At 38.7% G+C, this 22,614-nt stretch overlaps 1 protein-coding gene across 10 annotated transcripts in view; it reads right to left on the reverse strand.

Annotated features, from left to right (window-relative positions):
* The window catches only part of Trim55 (tripartite motif containing 55), a 52,970-nt gene extending 32,853 nt beyond the window's left edge, over window positions 1–20,117 (reverse strand). For 4 of the 10 annotated variants that reach the window (XM_046428634.2, XM_046428635.2, XM_058573988.1 and 1 more), the window contains exons 1-4: window positions 19,783–20,117; window positions 19,122–19,294; window positions 12,266–12,431; window positions 10,483–10,578 (exon numbers count right to left, since the gene is read on the reverse strand). In XM_046428634.2, coding sequence (XP_046284590.1) covers window positions 10,483–10,578; window positions 12,266–12,431; window positions 19,122–19,294; window positions 19,783–19,950 — 603 coding nt within the window. In that variant the 5' untranslated portion in view covers window positions 19,951–20,117. The remainder of the gene's footprint in view (window positions 1–10,482; window positions 10,579–12,265; window positions 12,432–19,121; window positions 19,295–19,782) is intronic. The other 6 variants (XM_046428637.2, XM_058573990.1, XM_058573989.1 and 3 more) reach the window with 2 other exon arrangements.
* Between the last annotated feature and the right edge of the window lie 2,497 nt (window positions 20,118–22,614).

Here is a 22,614-nt window from a genome sequence, read left to right on the forward strand (position 1 = left end):
TGGTAGTGGTTTAAATGGAATAACTATACTTTCATTCCTATCTTATTTTCAGTTCTAAATATTATTTTATTTCTATTTTGCTTTTTAATGATTTGAATGATATTGAATTTGGATAAAATTACTGTCATTTTGATTATTTGCTTATGCTCTCTAGTATAGGAAATGCTACCCCATACATGGTCTATGCTTTAATTATAGTTATTATATCACTTTGAAAAGTACTTATAATATTACTAGGTTCAGAGAAGGCATGATATGAGCATTTACTAAATTTAGGTCCAATTCCTTACTTTGAATTTTTAGGTGGGAAATCTTGGAGTTGTATGGAACACTAAAAGTAGCCTGCTCCAGATCAATCAATTCACTCATGTGGAAACTGAAACTCCAAAGAGCTGTCACCTTCTCGAGGCCTTTCTACTATTTATTGTTGGTGCCTGGCCTAGAGTCAAAGGCTCCGAGCTCCTGAGTCATTCTATTTCTACCACACCCAGCTGTGTCTGTCCTTTTAAGTAACTTGGAAAAAAATTTACATAAAGTGCTTGTGAACTAAATATATGCCATCTAACAGACTACTATGCTGAATCTAGGCTTTTTTTGTGATTAGATCTTTTTAAAAGATTTTATTATGTCAATATTTATTGTAAGAACAAAAGGTCTTCAGTATAAAATATTTGAAAAAAAATTAAAATATGAAAAAGAAGTAAAAAAATAACTAAAATTCTATAGTTATTACCAATGATATTTTAGTATTGTTCCTACCATTCACTTATCAATGTCAATATTAACATATATAAATTTGTGTGATATAATTAGTAAATATGTAGGATAGTCATATGGCAATATAATCATAACCCTTTTTTAGAAAGGAAAACTTGAAAAAAATCATCTAAGCCACACTTATACAGACTATTAGTGGTAGGGCTAGGCTTGAGTTCCAGAGAAATTCCTGCTGTTTTAAAACTCCAACAGTGAGACCCAATGGCCATGTGCTGACACCAATAGTAACATACACACCTCTCAGATGTGCCCAAAAGCCAGACAAAAGATGGCATCTAAAGTATAAACTGTAGAAAACCAGTTAAAAAATTGAATAAAATGCAAATAATTAATAAAACATAGTAGAAATTTGCCTTTGCATAGAGATGTAGAAATTGAGCTTCCAAATAAAAATGTTCTTGTCAAAATCATCTAAATCAGAGCTGAGAGGCCATGGGAAATGCTCAGGTCACAAATGTGCATTCCAGGAACTGCCCCATTAGGTCAATGCAGAAAAACAGCCCGTCTTTTTTGAAGACAATGTATTTTCATTTTACACACTTTCAACATAAATGCTACAACCTTGAGACAGACTCTTCACAGTGACTGCTCGTGTTCACCAATCAGATCTCTCTAACTCACTTGCATACCAGGAAGATCAATCAACTTTCCTTCATAATAAAGTGCCTCCTCTGTCCTAATACAATACTCTGTGCTGTAGGCGTACTAGGGGCGACCTTGATCTGTGCATGTATGTTCTGGATTGCAATCTATGTTTTCGTTTGATTTTGACAAGGAAAACTTCATGCTACATTAAGGAAGCCAGATTAAATATGTGACCTATTTATATGAAAAAGAAATAAAAATGTGACCTATTTATATATATTATATACATAATTCTATGTATATAAGCTTTCCGGAAAAGGCAAAAGCAATGATTTCCAGAGCCTGGGAGTTTGGGGAGGACTGGATTTCAAAGAAACAGAAATTTGAGTCCAAAGAGTAATTTTGTATCTTGACTGTAGTTGAGGTTGCAGACCTTTAAACATTTGTCAAAACTCATGGAATGAGTATTGGAAATCTAGAAATAAAACCTATTCCATATGGAAATACCATACAAGATAATTGTATTACAAATCAGTGGGGGAAAGACAGACAGTTTTGAATAGATGTTGGGGAGAAATTTGTCATATTGAAATAGATAAAACTACATTCATTTCTTGCACTATATTCTAGAATAAATTTCATTATGGGTTAGAGGTTTCAAAACTATGGTAAACCATAAAATAATAGAAGAAAGCATAGGTGCTAGGCACAGTGGTGCATGCCTCTAATCCCAGCAGCTTGGGAGGCTGAGGCAGGAGAATCACAAGTTCAAAGCCAGCCTCAGCAGTTCAAAGCAAGGTTCTAAGCAACCAGGTGAGACCCTGTCTCTTAAAAAAATACAAAATAGGGCTGGGGATGGGCTCAGTGGTAGAGTGTCCTGGGTTCAATCCCCAGTACCAAAACAAACAAACAAACAAAAAGAAGAAAAAGAAAGCAAAGGTGAAATTTTCAGTAACTTGGGATAGAGGAAGACTCTCTAATGTATGATTCAAAATTAAACATTGAAGAGGGAAAATATTGATTTCAATCAATTATGGTGATACATAAACAGAAATCTTCCATATGACAAAAAGTAAGCACAATCAATTGACAAATTATAAATTACATAAATTGAAAAATATGTCATGTGCAAAGGGATAAAATAGAAATTGAAAGTATAACAAATTCATAAAAAATAGGCAAGAAATATGAAAATACAATTTACAGAAAAAAATGTGAACTACTTTTAGCAAATGGAAAAATGCTCTAGCACATTACAATAGGGCAAATACTATTTAAAATACTTTGAGAAAAATGACATATTACTATTTCTTGTTTATGATTTGCTTAGATTCTGATTAAAAATTTAGAGGCAAATAGGGAAAATATGGAGGCCAATCAATGATTATATAACTAAGCTTTTTTAAAGGGAAGAAATCTCAATATAATTCAGGATTATATTCATTAGTTAATTATTTCAACAAAATTCATTGACTGTTTTTTATGTACAAAGAATTATATGGTCTACAATCGGTCACAATTTTGTATTGTCCAGGAGAATGATAAATACAAAATTAAAAATTATTATATTTTCTGATTTCCAACAGATAAACAGCCCCCCCCATTTTCTCTTGCTTAATTTGCCTTTAATGTAAATATATGCAAAATGTGGTTAAAAGTTAGACAAACTTTTTTCTGAAATAAATCCTGTATCTGTGGAATTATGTAATGGGGACTTACAAACTTCTAGAAATTAAGATGTACAGATTAACCTCATGTCAGATTCAAATGTAAAATACAATTTCATTTCTATGAAATTGAAAGTCTAGGGTTATTCTGAGATAGAATCAACATACGAGAGACTAACATGTGTGCCCTTCAATCTTTTTCAGCTACAGGACCATCAAAGTACTGAGGAATTCAATGAGTAACAAGCACGTCAGGTGTTTTAGTCAGCTTTTTCGCTGCTGTGACTAAAGGACCTGACCAGAACGACTTTAAGGAGGAAAGGTTTATTGGAGGGCTTATGGTTTCAGAGGTCTTAGTCCATAGAGGGCAGGCTCCATTCCTCAGGGCTCCAGGTGAGGAAGAACATCATGGTGGAAGGGTGTGGCAGAGGGAAGCAGCTCACATGGTGATCAGAAAGCAGAGAGAGAGAGAGAGAGAGAGAGAGAGAGAGAGAGAGAGAGACCACTCTCCAGATGCAAAATATATACCAATTAACCACTTCCTGCAGTCACACTCCACCTGCCTCCAGTTACCACTCAGTCCCATCAAGGATTAATTTACTGATTAGGTTAAGACTCTCACAACCCAATCATTTCTCCTCTGAATATTCTTGCATTGTCTCACATTCGAGCTTTTGGGAGCCTTGTCACATCAGAACCATAACATCAGGTTATCAATTCGCCTCTCAAGCTAATTGGGGAACAGATACATGCTACCCAAAAGAAAATGTTCTCAGAGGTTATGCTGCTGCCAATGGTGATTATTCTGATCGAGTGCTTTCTGTGCCTTTATAAATGTGAACTGGTAACCCTTTCAATATGGCTTTCTAGTAACCTGGCAAATGCAATAGGAAAAAAAAATGCAGATTCTGTGCATTATCCAAATGTCTGCAGATGGTACACCTTAAAGGATGACTGTTACCTGCACAAGCATGATAGTAAGCATGTTCATCTCTTCTCCACAGCTTCCCCTCTTCACAGATTGCTTGCTTTTAGCATTCTTCATTAATTTGAATAAAAGGTTAAGACCAATTTCACATTGTAGACCTACCTCGCCCCCCCGCCACTTCTCTGGATAGTAGTTGAATTAAGATATATACTTTTTGGAATATAAAATTTATTTATTTTTTCAAATAGTCTCCGTTTTCTTTCTTTTGATGTCTGTAGTACCTATGCTCTCTGTGTATGTATGTGTGTCTGTGTGAGTGTGCTCAGCAAATGAAATAACTCCATCATAAAGACACGTGGTCCTGGCCACCAAGCATCCTTGGATACCAAGGCTCCAGCTGCAGCCTGGCTTTCCTCCCGGGCCTGCCAGACTGTTATATTTATTGAGTTCTTAGAAGAACCAAATTAAAGTTGTCTGTAATACTTTAATAAAAATAAAATCCATCTCATCTCTCAGAGAACCTCTTGTGGATGCAATATACTAAAAAGGGATGATTTTATAAAGGGAAGATTATCCTGTCCATGTTGAAACGGTGAGACGAGGACAAATGGAATAATTTCCAAGACTTCTGAATGAAAAGGAAAAAAAATCAAGTGGTTACTTGGTTGTTTCCTTAAAAGTGTGTAGGCAACCTTTAATATTGATCTAAAATCCATTGTTTGGCTGTGGCTTTCATAGAAATGTTAAAATTGACAGACTCTAAATTTTAGTCACTTTTTCTATTTTAGTAGCAATAGGATAAGATGTGCAATTGCAAAGAAAAGTTTTTCATGGAAAAAAAAACAATTAAAGAAAACAATTAAAAAAGAATAGATAAAAGGATAGTTTGCCAAGAAGAACCATCATGCCACCATTTTTAATAACTACATTTTTATTGATTTGCATTTTTCCCAGGTACTTATTACTTCCTGAAATTATCTTGTTATTTGTTTTATTGTCTAATGCCTCTTTTAGAATAAAAGCTGCCTGCCAGCAGGTACTCTTTTCTTTTTTAGCTCATTTCTATTTCCCAGCATTATATGTACAGAATATTTCACAGAATGCACACTTGAAAAATATGGGTTTGAATGAATAAAGAATAAATAAAATATGACATTCATCTAGAATATTCAGCCTTCTCTCAACAGTTTCTATTTTAAAGAAATGGGTATTTAAACAAATACCTCAACCCTCTGTGTCAATCGATGCTCAGAAGACAATACAAAAATATAGTTACGTAACCTTAGAAAAGTCATTTAGCCTCAGCACAGTTTGGAATTTATTTTTAATCAACACAATGCAAGATTAGAATAGATAATTGCTTAGGTCCCTTCTGAATGTATGACTTCAGGTAAATGTGGAGATATTTTTGAGGCTCTTCAGACTAGAACACGCCTCTCTCCATTCCCAGACAGTTGCAGAGTGTCATGTACAGTACTAAGACAGTAATGTCAGTCCCAACATGGGCATGTGCCATGGGCGCAACAGGAAAAGCTTACAGCAATTATGACCACTGCCCTTACCATGTAAGGAGCATAGTTCTGCAACTAAAATAGAGCCTGAGATAACTCTTAGCCCCACCACTTGTCACTGGGCAACTGCGGCTCCACCAGGCCCATTGATATCTCCACCACATTCCTCCAGCATTCATGGAGACACAGTTGTTCAGAGTGACAGCTTCACTTGAAATACAGTACTTCACAAGTTCCTTCATGAAGCCAGACATGGTTTCTTCCCCCACCACATTGTCTCCCCAAAAGAAAGAAAAAACAGACACTAGACTAGTAACACTGAAGGAAGAACTATATTAAAGTGCTGAGGTTGTTGCTCAATGGTTAGCGCTTGCCTAGCAGGTGTGAGGCACTGGGTTTGAGCCTTAGCACCACAGAAAAATAAAATAAAGGTATTTTAAAAAGCCATACAAGAGAACTTTATAAAAAAAAAAAACTACATTAAGATGGGAACTTCTTACCAAGAATTTTAGGCCTTCATCTATAAAGTTCTGACAACCATTTGGAGAACTCCCAGGGGCACAGAATAGAATGTACCTAGAAAAGGGCCTCTAGGTACAGGCTGGGGTTCTGCCCAGTCCCTGCCAGCTCATGCCTTTGTGTGGAACTCAGCTGAACAAATACATTTGGGGGTTGTGGTTCTTAGGTCTCCCAAAGTAATACTCTTTCCTACTGTATTGAGCAGTCTCTCTACATTAGGAGGATAATTATGTCATAATTTGTGGCATTTCTTAAGCTTTCTCTTGAGGCTCTTGGCCTTGGGGCTTTTCTGGGTTATCTCCTGAATCAACCCTATGAGGGATGTGGCCAGGTGGGCTTGTTCTGATGGGAGCCCACTGTGCAGTGGAAGCCACGTGGCAAGTCGAGCAGATGTGGAACTCACCGTGCTCTGTGAATAGGCAGCCTGCTTCCCAGGAGCCACTCGGTCTACCTTGGTTGACAATATTTCAGGTTGTCACAAAGCCTTTTGGATAAATAATAGAGCTAATATCTAGTTCCATTCATTTTTAATTTTCCCCTCTGAAGGGAGCTGCTCAGCCCTGCTATTACAATTAACCAGGACCTTGATAGTCTTCTGGCACCACTTAAAACAAGTCCCAGTGGTAAGGGGATGGTTTGTTTGCATTGTCAGTAAAAGTATGTGCTTTCCAAGCTGACTCTGAGGGCGACTGAGGCCTTGCCTACAAGCCCCAGGCACATGCTCTTACCCCAAAACCTGATTGTCACAACACTGTGGAGAGTATTATCATCCCCACCGTAAGGCTGAGGAACTGGAGGGTCGGCAAGCTGAAGTAACTTGCCCCACCTCCCATGATTAAGTGATGGAACAAAAATGAATACTCTTAAATCTGTTCTTTTGAAAAAGCATATTATCTTGCATTAAAAACATGGTCTCAAAATTCTGGCATACTTATTAAAATTATATATATATATATATATATATATATATATATATATATATATTCCTATTTTGTATTTGTACCTGCATGGACAATGTTTCAGAAATGAGGAAAAGCAGTTGGGGGTAAAATTACGGTTTTTACCAGAGATATAAAAAATTGTGCTGTATATGTGTAATAAGAATTGTAATGTATTCCGCTGTCATTTATTTTTTTAAAAATCAATAAAAAAAATCACTGTTTTGGAAATATAATGGATCGGTTCTTACAAAATTACTGGAGGATTTACAAAAGTTGTCATTTTCAGATATAGGGAACAATATTAATTTTTTACAATTCAACTTGTGGCAATTTCCCTTAGACAGATATTCATATGAAACAGTATTATTTCCAAGGTTTGCCTGTTTGCCATTGGGAGGGATACTATTACCAGCCTGCTCCTTGAGCTATCCAGTGACATAGGATAAGTGCCCTTGGTAAATATGACAAGAGAGAGGTTATGTTTTCTAGGGATGAGGAATGAAAGTGAAGCATGCTTTCCCAGAAGTAGAGAGTTCCTCCCAAGGAGAACTTCACCATTGTGAGCAATCCCCTTCCCAGTTCCAGCCCAATTCAGAATATCTGCAGGCCTGGAAAAGCAAGTGAAGTCCAGAGCATTCTAGGCTCATCCAGAACAGCTCAGAAGACCTTGGTCAACCTGCAATCCAAAACTCAGGCAATATCTTAGACTACCCTCATCTGGAATGGCTAAGTCTCAGGGGTCCTTTGCTCCACCATAGCTCACAGCAGAGGGGAAATACCATTCCCTATTCAAGACAGCCCATACTGCCCCTTGACAACTATAGCCACCCTCAAATTTGTTCTCATCATCAATGTAAATACATGTCAACAGCATGCGGTTTTTTGTTTTTTTTTTTTTTTTTTTTTAAGAATAACAAGGAATCCAGATGTGATTTACCCTAAGCTCAGCAATGCTCCAGTGCAGATCCCTGGCCAGGAGCCTCCCCAGGCAAGACATTACATGATCAGGGACAAAATTAGACATGTGCAAGGAACAGGCACCACTACCAGAGGGCAGGTGTCAGTGTCCCCGTGGAGAGATGAAGTAATTATGGAAGGACAGTGCCCACCCCAGGGGCTACTCCATTTCCTATCCCTAAGGAGTCCTTCACCAATCAGAAAAGAGAATTCTTTAACAACAACTCCCCACCCCCAGGAACCACCAATAGCTTCTCAAAAAATGTTTCCAGGCAGGTGGTGAGCAAAGCCAGGAAGAGAAACAACAGTCCCAGACAGAACAGGAGACAGGGGAGCTCTGTTTCCACATCCCTGCTACAGAAGTCACCTGCTGAGCAAAGTGGAACCATTTCACTCAGAGCCCAAAGACCTGGTTTGCTCTACATTGTCCTGCTTTGCAGGCTGGTGAGAAGCAGAACCTCTGAGGTTTTGCTCACGGATGCAGGTTTGGCTCTACTGGAAACCATAGGTGCATGAAGTGGCCTCTTGTGATGGTGTTCCTGTCTTCAGGGGCCCTTCAAACAGGACTGGAACCAGGAAGTCAGAGACCTCCACTGTGCTCTGAGACAATCCCTGCATCTCCAGATGAGCCACCTACACTGATCTGAAAGAACCATGCTTATCCACACCATATCCATTCATTTGTTTTTTATTTTACTGATTATACAATATGTCAGACTTATTTTATAAAAATGTGAGATAGAGAAATATGTAAAGAAGGCATTGAAAATCACCCTCAGTTCCATTATTTAAAGGTCTTAGCCTTTCTGGTGTTTTTCCTCCCATGGTTGTACAGAAGGTTCGATACAAATATACACATTCTATGTTGTTATATAGGAATGCATACATCCTATACTATTTATATATTTTATATATTATGTATATAGATACATCCTATTATATATGTAAAACATATATATGTGAATGATATATAAATATATGATATTTATGTATCATTCATATATATAACACTTTCTATGCTTTTTCCCTATTTCCTTAAGATAAAATCCCAAACATAAAAAGATAAAAAGGGATGGTCAAAACAGACTTGCAGGGAGCAATTACACACCCTCCTTTAGTAAGCTGTGAAAATAAAAGTGTGACAGGTAATGAATGTCATTATCAGGAAGAATGGGGTAATGATCCTGACCTTTGCTTCTGGAAAGTTCTCCCTGATATCTGCCCTAACTCCCTTCTGCTGAATTAACTTGAAACCTGTTCCTTCTTGTCTTGTTCTCAGCATAATTAGAAACAGCTGCTTCCCACTTTGATTCTGACCAGTCACTGTGAAGAAATCCTGTTGTCAAATCTCTTGCCACCCTTTGATGTTGGCTTAAAGGAGCCGGAATTGAGTTGTTTGCATTTGCTCAAGGCTCCAATGTGACCCACAGGGTTTTTCTCAGTTTCAGACAGAAAGCCAGTTCCACCTCACAGACATCTCTGAAAAAGGCCCAGGGATCTGCAGATTATCTCACTCAGAAGCAACAGCCTCCTACTTAAACACTCCAGACTCATTGTGGTCTGTCCTAATCCATGGCTACTGATTAAACTGTATTTGACCTTTACTGTAAATAAGTGCAAAGGAAAAAGTAGATATTGCCCATTTCTGACTCTTTTTGAGTTCTTCACCAAGAACAAAACATTTCTTTATAAATGAATCCTAGATTTATCATGGGTCTTTTTAAGGATGTGAGTGTGGAGAAGAAAGGAGATTTAATGATGTGTAGATCTAAAATGAGACAATTGAAGCCATCATCTAGGAAATGGCCCTCAGCTCTTAATAGAACGGGTCTTTCTAATGATAAAATAATAATGAGTTTTCACAGGTCATTCATTACATACAAGGTACTGTGCTAAGCATTCTGCTTTTTAAATTCCTCTCAGCAACTTTATAAAGCGAGTACCATTCGTTTGTTTTTTATTTTACTGGTTATAAAATATTTCAGACTTACTTTATAAAAATGTGAGATAGAGCAATATGTAAAGAAAACCCCCCAATTCTATTATTTAAAGGTATATATATATAATGCAAAGGTCTAAATATGTAATATATATTTAGATATATAATATACATGCTCATAGTAATATGAACGGATCTTAAGAACATAATTCTTAGGTTAAAAAAAAGAAGCAGAAAGAAAAATGCAACATGCCATTCATAAAATTAACAGACATACATGTAAAACAATAGGCATTTTACTAGTATGACTTAAGACTGTCAGGATTTACCCCAAGAAGGTTTGCAGGAGTAGCAGTAACACTTATTTCCATGAACTGGAAATTGGTTTTTCTCCTTGCTTAATCTTTCAAAAGGAGTTGACCAAGGAAGAGCAACACATACAACAACCACCTGAGTAATTGTGGTAAAATCTGCCTCTTTCACTCATGTGGCAATTTCTCTTATGTGCCAGGAAGTGAGCATTTCAGAGACATATCAGGAAGGAACCCATTCTGTTAGAAAAGAACTAAGGGCAGGATGGGGATTTCTACTGGGGCACTGAGGAAGCTACAAACCCCAGGAGTTGTAGGCTCACCTCCCTGGGAGTCACCTGACTTACCTCAATGGTTTTACAGGTGTCCTCCAGCTGGCTGATCACCCCTTGGACTCGATCATTGCTCCCCACAAGAACAGCGATGCCATCACTGAGCTCTGACTGATGAAGAGAAAAGAGGGACTCAAGATCTTGGGGGCCAGGTTTCCTAGTCACTGGAGAGTGTGGATTAAGTCACAGTATTGTTCTTATAGAGTTCCTAATGGTGGGTCCATGCAATTCCAAAGGAATAACAGTGAGACTTGGGAAACCTGTGAACCTCCTGATCTTGCAAGCCCACCTTCAGATAGGGATGCATTTGTGTGGGAAGGGATTTCATAGTTTTCCTCACATTCTCACTGGAGACTGTGACTCTGTTGAAAACAGGAAGAACATTGAAATTGTAGCTATGGAGAATAACATATTTAAGATGAGGAACTCTAAACATTTTACCCTCTTCCCATTTCTGACTATGGAGCTGCAGGGAGCAGTGAATGGTGACATAGGAAATCTACATGCTTGGTCCAACTCTGTAAAAAAGTTGGGCAAAACATGTACTCAACTTGGACCCTAATTTCCTCTTACTTAAGATGGGAGATCTGGATCAAAACAATAGTTGTAAAACATCTGAAAGCTGAAGAATCATATCTTCAAATGGAAGCTAATACACAATCCTATCAGGTAAAAGTGAAGCGGTTTGACCAAATAGCAGCCAGGACAGAGTCCCACCTTCTGTCCCTATCCCCTTCCCACAAGTCACCAGGGCTTTGAGGGAAATAATGTTAAGATGGTGGTGTAGGGCAGGAGGAAAGGAGGAGAAGGGGGAATAAGTCAAAAGTAAATTGAAAAATAAATTTGCAAAATAAATGTGAAAAATCCTCTTTCTTTAGCAGCTAGTGGTTATTGGTGGTAGTTGGTGTTGCCTGACGAGTTCAACTTCCAGATTTGATTTCAGCCCTGATCTTCACAGACCAAGGAGGAGTTGATGATTCTAACTGACAGATACCGAGAGGTGGAGCTGCTCGAATTCTCAGTCCAAGAGTGTCTGCAAGTCTCAGTGCTCCAACCCCACTTTTATCTGCACCAGAGGGATAAGTTCTCACAAGTTCCTGCATGAAACCAGGCTGGCAGGTTAGTGATGAGCTGATGTGGAGACTTTATTTGGTTAGAACGAGGGGGCTGAGATGGAGGCCTGGGTGGGTGTGGCAGGGAGATGCACCATCCTTGGGATGGCTTTTAGAAGCTGGGCAACCTGAAGCCCAACAGGAGGCAAAGTTTTAAAGCTGTTCAGTAACTTCATGTCACTATTCTGGGATCTACAGAGGGCAAAAGAACTTTCCTTGGTGAATGAAGAAAAGTATTCTGTGACTGGAAGCGGGGAAAGCCACCCTTTTCTTATCTTATGGAGTTCCTAATGGCGGGTCCATGCAATTCTTATTTTATTCTTATTCTTATCTGTAATCTAAACTTCCAATAATTGTAAGCAGGTTGAGCTTGGGCCTGGCCCCTTAACATGCTCGTCTTCAGTAACCTCCAAAAGGCACAAAATCTGGGGTTCTGTTCTTCTGCATCTGTTCCTGAACCTCAGTATCCTTGTTCTCCCTGGTCTTCTCTACCACCCTGCAGGGAATCTGACATGAGGCTCTGTGTGCACCAACTGTCCCATATCTTCCCCTGAGGGGCCCTCTGCACATGCCCTCCAGGGCCCTGTGGCCCTGCATGGCTTGGGTTGACTCCTTCCCCAGCGCAGAGCTGACCACACCAACACTTGAAAAGGACTGAAAAGGAAGAGCCGGAATGGCTCCTTTACCTTCTGCCTCTGGAACACGTGAGTGAGGGGTGCCACCTGGCAATCCTTGTGTGCACCAAACACCTTGCAGAGGGAACAGGTGGGCACTTCACAGTTCAGACAGTAGATGTTGATGCGCTCCTCTTCATGTTCTTCGCACATGGGCTGGTCAGACTTCTTTTCTGGCCTGGGAGGAAGTAAGCGGATAAATGTTCATCAACTTTTATTGGATCAGAGCAGAGACAGGTCCCTGAACCCTAGCCACCCTATTCCAGAAGACTGCTGGGGTTTCTTTCATGTACTCCAAATGCTTGGAGTTCAGTTTCCCTGTAAGTTAGTGGTGGGTGCTGACAAGTCTCTTAACCAGTTTGTCGAGGGGATTGGGGCCTGGAGACACTGATTTGTAGCATTTATCAATTTTCATAGTGTATTTCCATCATGGCTGATTTCAATTCAAGCTTTAAAACTGTCTAGTGAAATTCCTGAAAGTTGAATGCTGGGCCCTTGCCAGCCATCAGAAATGTGCTCCAGCTCTGTGCCCATGAGCTCACAAGTTTCTCATGAGACACTTTCCTATTATGGGTAAGAAGGGGAAGTTGCTGATAAGCTAAATATCAAGTTTGTGTCAGCAGAAGAGCTCACTCCCAGCCCTTCAGCCTCTGGTCTTGGCAAATACCTTTCCCACCTATAAAACAGAAGATGGCTAGGGAGAGCCAAAGTTTTCTTTTATTATTAATCTAGGTGCTGGTTGGAAGTTAGAAGTACATAAGAGGGAAGTGTGGATGTGGCTTCCTTATACAAAATCCAGGAGTTCTGATGTATTCTATGTAAAGACTAAGACTGTTAATAGTTTCTATAAGTATTTGAAAAAAAAATGAAAATTATTAACTCTAAACCCAAGAGCATTTTTAATAGTCCCAACCACATAGATATTTAGAAGCATTTCAGATTTGGGACTACTTTCTTCTCAGTTGTTATTGAATCACATTCCTTAAAAATTACAGGTTTTAAGGGGCATGAAATCAGTTTAGGGGGTTGTGACTAGCATTGCTAAAGTTAAAATAAAATTGAAAAGCAAATACTGTGCATTATATGAAATAAGAATAAGTACTGATATGTAAAATTTTGTTTTAGGCATACACACACACACACAAAAACACATTATATGAAATTATATATATACATACATATCCATATATGTAATTGGTCAATATTAACAATGAAAAGCATACTTCCAACTGTGAGTCATAAATAAAAATGTTTGAAAACAATTAATGCTGATATGTGGCATATTTAACTACAGTGTTAGAACTCAGAAGAAGATGGAGAACTTGCTGTATACCTCTATAAGTCACTAGGCAAAAGTCCAGTATTTGGATTGGGGCAACTAAATGTTAGGAAGTCTCCATGTCTGGTAGGGAAATTGCATGGACTTCCAGCTTTAAGCTTTTGGAATCTGATGTTTGCAAGAAGAATTTCAGTCTGGTCTTATAGCAGCTTAGCAGCTAGTGGTTATTGGTTGTAACTGGTGTTGCCTGAGTAATCTATGACTTCCTGACTTGGCCATATGCTTGGGAATTAAACAAGAAAAATAACCCCATAACTGGGAAGATTACGCTCCCTTCAAGGCCTATTTCCTCCCCTAGAATGTGAGCTCCTTGGGGGCAGGGGCTATGGTGTGTCTTCTTTTTTGCTGGATTCCCCAGTACCCAGAACAGTAACTTGCATACAGGAGAGGGCTCCTTAAATATTTATTGAATGAATAAGAAAATAAAAGGTAATTTGCCTGACTGGTGGACAGTGTACCCTGAGCTTTACATATCACCACACAGCTTCTAGAAGGCATGGGGAACATGGGCTCCCATTTGGCAAAGGGAAAGACCAGACAACATCCTGAGGAGTCATAAATGACCAAGCCCTCTGGGTGTTATCTACAGATAAGGACTGATAAACTGGTCTCTGTCTGATCAAAGGCATCTCTACCTCCAAAACCTTCCCTCCCATGTATCTCTATCTTGTAATAAATGTGAACTAATCAAGAGTCTGGTGCACATCTACTAGAAAACAGCACAGGAAGAGCTACTGCATTCACCTCCCCCAAGCATTTCCTGAGGGCAGCCTGTGTCCCAGGTGCTGTTCTGTTGTCACCAGAGACGGTGTTACAGGCACAGGTATATGTAGGATAGGAGGTACTGAACATGTGGAAACAGTCATCAGGATATGTGCTTATTTTTGTTTGTGATTCAATTTCTTCTTTTTCATGATGCGACAATATGCTGAGAGCTGCTTCCCATATTCCTTATTAGGGTTTTCTTGTTTAGGTGTCAATACAGGACTAAGGGTATCACTGGCTTAAAAATGAGCATACAATGAAAACCTCTGGACAACTTACAAGAAATAACAGATTTGGGACAAATATGGCATGCAGAATAAAGATGTGAATGCATTTTTATGAGGTGAGTGGCCAAGTTCACAGTCGTGGTTCAGAGGTCAGTGTCAAATGTTGGCAGGGACTCCCAGCCATGCTGTTTAAACTAGATGCAATGAACCTGTACCTGCTCGTGCCCATCTCGGAGGCTGTGGGGACCACACCAGCATTTACTGAAAGGTAGGAGTCTGGTCTTGGTGAAGTGGTTCAGGCAGTACGATTGTACTGAACTTAAAGCTTAATCCTACCTCGGCTTCTCCATGTGGCCTTAGGTGAGTTACTCAATCTATTCTGGTCTCAGTTTTTACTTATGTCTAGAAATTGGACCAAGAGTCTTCTAATTAAATATGGCAAAATGAACCCAGGCATGTACTTATGTTTCCTGATGAAATCCCCCTAAAATGAGATAAGGAAATAAAAAGGTATAAATCAATAAAGGACTAAACGTAAGCAAGATGACGGCAAATGAGAGATGTCACCAAATGTTGGAAATTGGGAACAGTGACTTACTTGAGTTACATCTTAGCTCTAAGTGCCTACAGGGGAGAATGCTACAAGAAGCCAGCTGACTTGAGCTGTGGAGTTCTGGAAAGATTCTGAAACTGCAGCCCGAAGCTGCGGTTGAACCTCTACAAGGTATCCCGAAGACAGGCATTTAAGGGAAGCTAAAAAGAAGAGGACTGTGTATATTTTAAGAGATTGCTTAAGGATGTGCTCCACAAAAACAAAAGAGTAAACTAACAAAGAAGAAGACATGGATTCAAGAAGCAAGGAGCTTTGAGTTGAGTTTTGTGCATGATGAGAGACAGGGATTTATTTTCATTTTGCTACATATGGATTTCCAGTTCCCCCAGCACCATTTGATGAAGAGACTACCTTTTCTCCAATGTATGTTTTTGGCGCCTTTGTCTAGTATGAGATAACTGTATTTATGTGGGTTTGTCTGAGTCCTCCATTCTGTACCATTTATCTACATATCTATTTTGGTGCCAACACCATGCTGTTTTTGTTACTATGGCTTTATAGTATCGTTTAAGGTCTGGTATTCTGATGCCTCTGGCTTCACTCTTCTTGCTAAGGATGGCTTTGACTATTCTGGTCTCTGCACCTAATAGAGGAAAAAGTAGGCCCAAATCTTTATCACTTTGGATTAGGCCCCAACTTCCTTAACAAGACTCCTAAAGCACAAGAAATAAAATCAAGAATTAATAAATGTAATGGACTCAAACTAAAAAGCTTCTTCTCAGCAAAAGAAACAATCAATGAGGTGAAGAGAGAACCTATATTTGGGAAGCAAATTTTTGCCACATGCACATCAGGTAGAGCCCTAATCTCCAGGATATATAAATAACTCAAAAAACTTAACATCAAAAAACCAAACAAGCCAATCATAAATGGGCTATGCAGCTGAACAGACATTTCCAGAAGAAGATATACATTTGGTCAACAAATATATAAAAAAATGTTCGACATCTCTAGTAATTAGAGAAATGCAAATCAAAACTACTCTAAGATTTTATCTCACACCAGTCAGAATGGCAGTTTTCAAGAATATAGACAATAATAAGTGTTGGCGAAGATGTGGAGGAAAAGGCACAATCATTCATTGCTGGTGGGACTGCAAATTGGTGCAACCACTCTGGAAAGCAGTATGGAGATTCCTTAGAAAACTTGGAATGGAACCACCATTTGACCCAGCTATCCCACTCCTCGCTCTATACCCAAAGGACTTAAAATCAGCATACTATAGTAATGCAGCCACATCAATGTTTATAGCAACTCAATTCACAATAGCTAAACTGTGGAAGCACCTAATGCCCTTTAATAGATGAATGGATAAAGAAAATGTGGTATATATACACAATGGAATATTACCCAGCCTTAAGAAGAATGAAACTGGAGAATATCATGTTAAGCAAAATAAACCAATTCCAAAGAACCAAAAGCTGGATGTTTTCTCTGATATGCAAATGCTAATTCACAATAAGTGGGTGGGCCTAGGGAAGAATAGAAGTATTTTGTATTAGACAGAGTGAGAAGACAGTGAACTGAATCAGACATTACTATGCTATGTGCATATAAGACTGCATAACTGGTGTAATTCTATATCATGTACAACCAGGAGAATGAGAAATTATACTCTATTTATATATGATGTGTCAAAATGCATGCTACTGTCATGTATAACTAATTAGAACAAATAAAAAAACAATTATCAAACTTTAAAATAAATAAATAAATAATAAAGACTTTTAATAGGGCAATAATAGTAATCATCATCAGCAGCAGCAGTATCACCTCACAGGATTGTATAGGAAAGAATCACACAAGATTGACACAAAAAGTACCCTGAACAGTGTCTGACCCATAGCACATAGTAATTTTGCTTATTATACTTTAAAGTTTATTACTGTTTATTCTTAATATTAACCAAATTACTTCTTTTACCAAACCCCCAAACTGAGACTTGTTTAGCACCATGCCCTGTTCTAGATAAGGCCAGGATTTGTGGAGAATTACAGTCTCTAGGTGTTCTGTAAGAGGCCAGAGTTGCCCAGTAACCATGGTCCATTGTTGATACCTCCTCCCCTTTCCTTTGACGTCCCCAATGGCCACAGCCGGGCTCATTTCACTCTTCTTATCCAAGGTTATTCCAGGGTTGTCTAATGTACCCTGAGGTTCAGAGTTCTGATCTGTCAAGACTTCCAGCCTCCAGAGAACAACTGACTCCATGCCCAGACCTGTGGCCAAGCCTTCTGGGCCACTTGTGGTTTGGCCACCAAGTTAAAATGCCCTAAAGGCAAGTCTCATGTTTAAGAAACAACATAGAAAAAATTTGATAATCAAAAAAAGCAAACTTATTCTTGATCATGAGCTTATTTTTTTAGAAATTTGGTTCATTCCTTTCATGCAATTTGCTTCCGAGTTCCTTGGCACTATTTTTGGTAGCGGCAACAACCCAAGTTCATGGCTCAAGTAAGCAAGTGTTTCTGTGGTTTTACTAATGCCATAAGTTTTAACATCTCCTCTCCTCTGGATTTCGTAACAAGTATTGTTTTATTCATATTTCAAGTTCCCACTATGGCAACCCGTGAGAAAATTAATGTAGTTAATGTAATAATACTAATGTCATTATTAATGTAAGCTTAGAGAGCAACTATCTGGTGTAAGGCGAGAATATCATGCTAATCAAAATAAGCCAACTCCTGTACTAGGTACTAAAATAGCTATCATAGCAATTCATTTTAATAATTGGTTGATTATTAATTGGTTCATTTTTTAAAAGAACTTTAAGTAACAAAATTCAGTGAGATCAGATCTCTGATGTGATAACAACAATAGTACTTTCTTGTCAGGAGATTTTGGAAGCAAGGGAAACAGGTGGCTGCAATCTCTGCAATAAGTCATCAACCATTCTTCTTCCCCAATCCCATCTATATCCTGGTACTATCTGATTAAGTTTTGAATCTCAAGCAGAAACTAATAGCCATAATAATGACAATAATTATAGGTTAGATTTGTAGAACAGCTTTCCTTCTAAAGCACAAGGCTCTTAAAACCTAACAGATGTTCTATAAATACATGACCCTGAATAAGAATCTCAGTGAGGCCATTTCTAGAGGGTCTCCATATTGCTACGGAGCTTTGTGGATTGGACTGAGATGTGCACAGTTGTGAAAAGGCTCTTCACTCTGTGCCTTCTAGGAATATATTTTTGCAGTGTTGTCTCTAGGAAAGAAACTGCATGGCCAATGTGGTTCCATAAATAAGAAGCCTTTAACATTTTTTTAAAGGGATGGATGTATATAACAATCAATCAACAAGTAAATGCTAAAAGTATACAGCAAATAAAATATACAGCCTGGACTTAATTTTTCCCCCTGCCATGTCTCTAAATTGTAAGTCTGTAAAGGCCAGGATTGATATCTGCCTTTGAATTTCTCATAGATTCAAACTGGTGACAATGTCAGAGGATTTTGTTTTTCTTATTATTAGCTAGACAATTTTAAGGGCAAGAATGTCTGAACTAGAAACTGGGCTATTTTGGAAGATGCCATTTCTGTTAACTTTATATTTGCACTGGAATTTTTCTGCTATGTAGGGTCTGGAAATACAAAGGATCTGTAATGTGCAAAAAATGTCTAAAATGTATGTACTACAAGGCTTTCAGGGGAGGGCCACTGCATGCCTCTTTCAGCATCACCATCTGGGATGGATTAGTACTAATGAGTCACTTCATTCTTACATGATACCAAAGCTGAACACCAGTTCCCTTCTCTCTTTCCATGAGTGACTCTCAGTCCCATTGGGAAGGACTGACTTGGAAAATCCCTTTACTATAAAACAGTCAGTCTCTGGTAGACAATCATTCAGTGTGGCAACCCTTTGAAAACATACAAACAAATACAAACAAGCATCAAAAGGATTTGGCACATGGAAGAGTGTTACCTGGTGGACTCCTGCTTGTAGATGTCGATGATGTTTTCTACCAGCAGGTTCCTCTGAAGTCCATAGACCCCGTGTCTGTCCAGAACCACTTCGTGTCTACAGGAGGGGCATCGGAATCGGCCCCCTGATGCCACCGTGGTACCTCCTCTTGTCGGCAAATACGGGTTAGAGGCCTGTTCTTGCCAAGCAAGGAAAGAGGAATTGAGTCACATCACAGGGAGCTTTCCTGAGACTTATTTTCACTCTCTGTGATTACAAACAACATGGACTTCCACTTTAAGCTTGGCATAAGATAATCCCTCAGGGCTTTAGTGCCAGTGGTCCTGGAGCAGAGAGCCAGTCCTCATCCACAGGCACTGCAATGTATAAGTCAGCACGAGGCATTTTTCCACCCAATGTTTTCATAACCAAAAGTTTCAGCCAGAAACACCAACATTTGTGTCTTGGGTAGTAATTCATTTTTGACTTTGAAACAAATTCAATGATTTGGTTTTGTTAAAAACAAATGTGATTCTTAGAATTAAAATACAACTAGATTTGTATTTTAAATTGAAAATAAATGTTGTCCTGTAAAGTTTTCTAAAGGAGTCGACTTCGATATGAAGCACTTGATTTGGAGAGGAGGGGATCTTTTGCACCCCCAAATCCCAAACAAGCCTACCTGGAAAATGTCGCTGGCACACTTCCGGCACAGGTTGTGCTGACAGGGGAGAATGACCACGGGCTTCGTGAACATCTCCAGGCAGATGGGACAGATAAGTTGCTTCTCCAAGTTATCCATGGTCTGTTGCTCTTTGGAAAAAGACTTGTAATTCAGAGATGCACTCATCTCCTGGCCGTCCCTGAGTGCACTGCCAGGGAAAGGGTGCTCCGAATGGCCTCGGCGAGTGTGTTTCCTGGAAATAATTCCAAGGACTGTATGATCAAGTGTCCTTTATGTTTCTCTTGGTGGAGGACATTGTTTCAGGCCCTCGTTCAGAGTGGAGCCAGAGCTGTTTTTAGCAGCCCAACGTCACGTGACAGTGGGCTGACTTGTCCATATAAGCCAGTGACAGGAGGATGGATTCTGACAGGTGACAGAGAGCAGGAGTCAACATTCTTGCCCCTGGGAGTGAAGAGAGTGGGTGGGAAGGAGGATTACAAACCCCATTTAGACAGGGGTGGTGAGGGGAAGGAGGTAGAAGCTGACAGTTGTCAACAACAAATGCAAATGTTCATGCCTGGCCCCTGAGACATGCCTCAGCCAGCACTGGGGAGGAACTTGGTGACAGGCTTCTTCAGGAAGGGCAGAATGCGGCCCAAGAGTCCAGCTGTACAGTGAACACCATTTCTGTCTTGAGAAATCAGAAACTGAGTCAAGGAAAGTAGCCTGACAGTACCTGCTTAAGAACAAATAATAATAATAATAATAATAATAATAATAATAGTAATAGTAATAATAATAATAATAATAAAACTCATCTTGAACATCATTATCATGGCTTCCCAAAGGTAGCCATCTAAAATGACTTATTTAATATTAAATCATTCATATTTGCCAGGGTTGTAGTCAGGGGGAAATTCCAATTGAAAAGCTGAATTCAAATCCTTTTACAATAAAGATGTCTACAAAATTGAAACAAAACAAAACAAAAACACCCAGTTGATGATCCGATTAAAAAAAAAACAATTAATAATTCTTTTACACGTTGCTTTCCTTCCTCCCTAATCCTCTTTCATCCTATTCCCTTACCCCTATACACATCCAAAAACACAAAGAAAATTTGATATTCTTTAAAAATTTAAATTTAGTTCATGACAATAATTTGTAATGGTATAGTAGTAGCTGGCCTGTGGCTAGCAGAAACATGATTTCCTTTGGCCACATGTCAGAGGACAGATATCAGTGCCATCTACAACTGAAATGAAAACATAGTTCTTCCATATCTCTGTCTGATCTACTTCTGAAATAGTTGTGCATCTGCTCTTTCCTCCAAGGTGATATTTAAAATTTAGAGCTTTCCTGGACATTTCTGATATTCTTAGTCTACTCTTAAGAAATGAAAATTCTTTAAGATTTTTCTATTTGTAGTTATAAATCTTAAGTTATAAATATAGATTCTGATATTTGCCAGGATTTTGTGAAACAACTGTTTAACTGTATTGTATTTAAAATTTTTTGAATGAGATTAAAAACTGAAAGAAAAAATCATGACTGTTTTTACACGATGAATTTATATCCTGTTTTTCCTTGATTTTAAAAACCTTAAATAAAGATTACATTTTGTTCACAATCCCCAATGTACTTAATTATCAGTAAAGGGTAGATCAGGGTGACTGGTTATGTGTGGACTTAGTGCTGTGTGCACCGAGAGCTTATTGATGATCTAATAATAAGCTCCGTTACCTAATAATAAGTTACATGTATTCATAAACACTTCAGGGATCTTGGGATGATTCTGCTAATATTTTTCAATATTTATTTAGCAACTTATTTAGTGAAAAGAAACTGATGAAATTTTTCTTACTGATTTACATCTGGTCACCTAGACTAGGCAGTTAATTCTGTTTATCATTACTTTGACTATGGAGGTCTGAGCACAATATGTGAGATAATTTTTAGGGAAGAAGAAGTTTCTACTGTAAAAGTGTAAGACCTTGCAAACTAAGGAATAACACTTGTATTAACCAGGGTTCTCCAGAGGAATAGAACCAATAAAATGTATATATAATTAAAAGAGCGTTCTATTAGATTGGATTATAGGGTCAGGGGCGGAAGGGCTTCACAATGCCCATCTGCAGGATGGAGAGCTCAATGCAAGAAGTTGGGAGCCTCAGAACATGAGAAACGAATGATGCAGTCTGAGGCTGAAGGCCTGGAAGCTCCCTGGAGACTTGCTGGTACAAATCCATGTTCAAAGGCTGAAGAGTCTGATGTCCTGGGATGATAGCAATGGAGAAAACCACACCTGCTCAAGGAGAGTCAAGAGCTTGCACACATGTAGTTTTTGTTCTATCCAGGCCCCCAGCCTATTGGACTGAGCTTCCCATATTCAGGATAGGTCTTCCCTACTCAGTTCACTTATCCACCTCAATTGCCTCTGACAGTTCCCTCACAGACACACCCAGCAGTCTGCTTTATTCAATTTCCAGAACTCTAGTTGACAATCAAAATTAACCATCTCAGCAACTTAAACTAATGGTATAGTCATAAGTTGATTAACAACAGGGATGGATTCTGAGAAATTCGTTGCTAGGCAATTCTGTCATTATGCGAACATCCCAGAGTACTTAGAGAAAATTAGATGGTCTAGCCTACTGCATACTGAGGCTATATGGTGCAGATTATCACTCCTACCAACAGCACGGTGTTGTACTGAATACTCTAAGCAATTGTAGCACAATAATAATTACACATACATGTATATGCATATCTGAGTATAGAAAAGGTTCAGTGAAAATATGATATAAAAGATAAGAAATGGTATACGTGGATGGCACTTACCATGAATGG

The sequence above is a fragment of the Marmota monax genome, unplaced genomic scaffold, assembly GCF_021218885.2.
Source record: "Marmota monax isolate L192 unplaced genomic scaffold, Marmota_monax_Labrador192_F-V1.1 WCK01_AAM20220418_F8-fsc00044, whole genome shotgun sequence".
Classification (NCBI taxonomy): Eukaryota; Metazoa; Chordata; class Mammalia; order Rodentia; family Sciuridae; genus Marmota; species Marmota monax.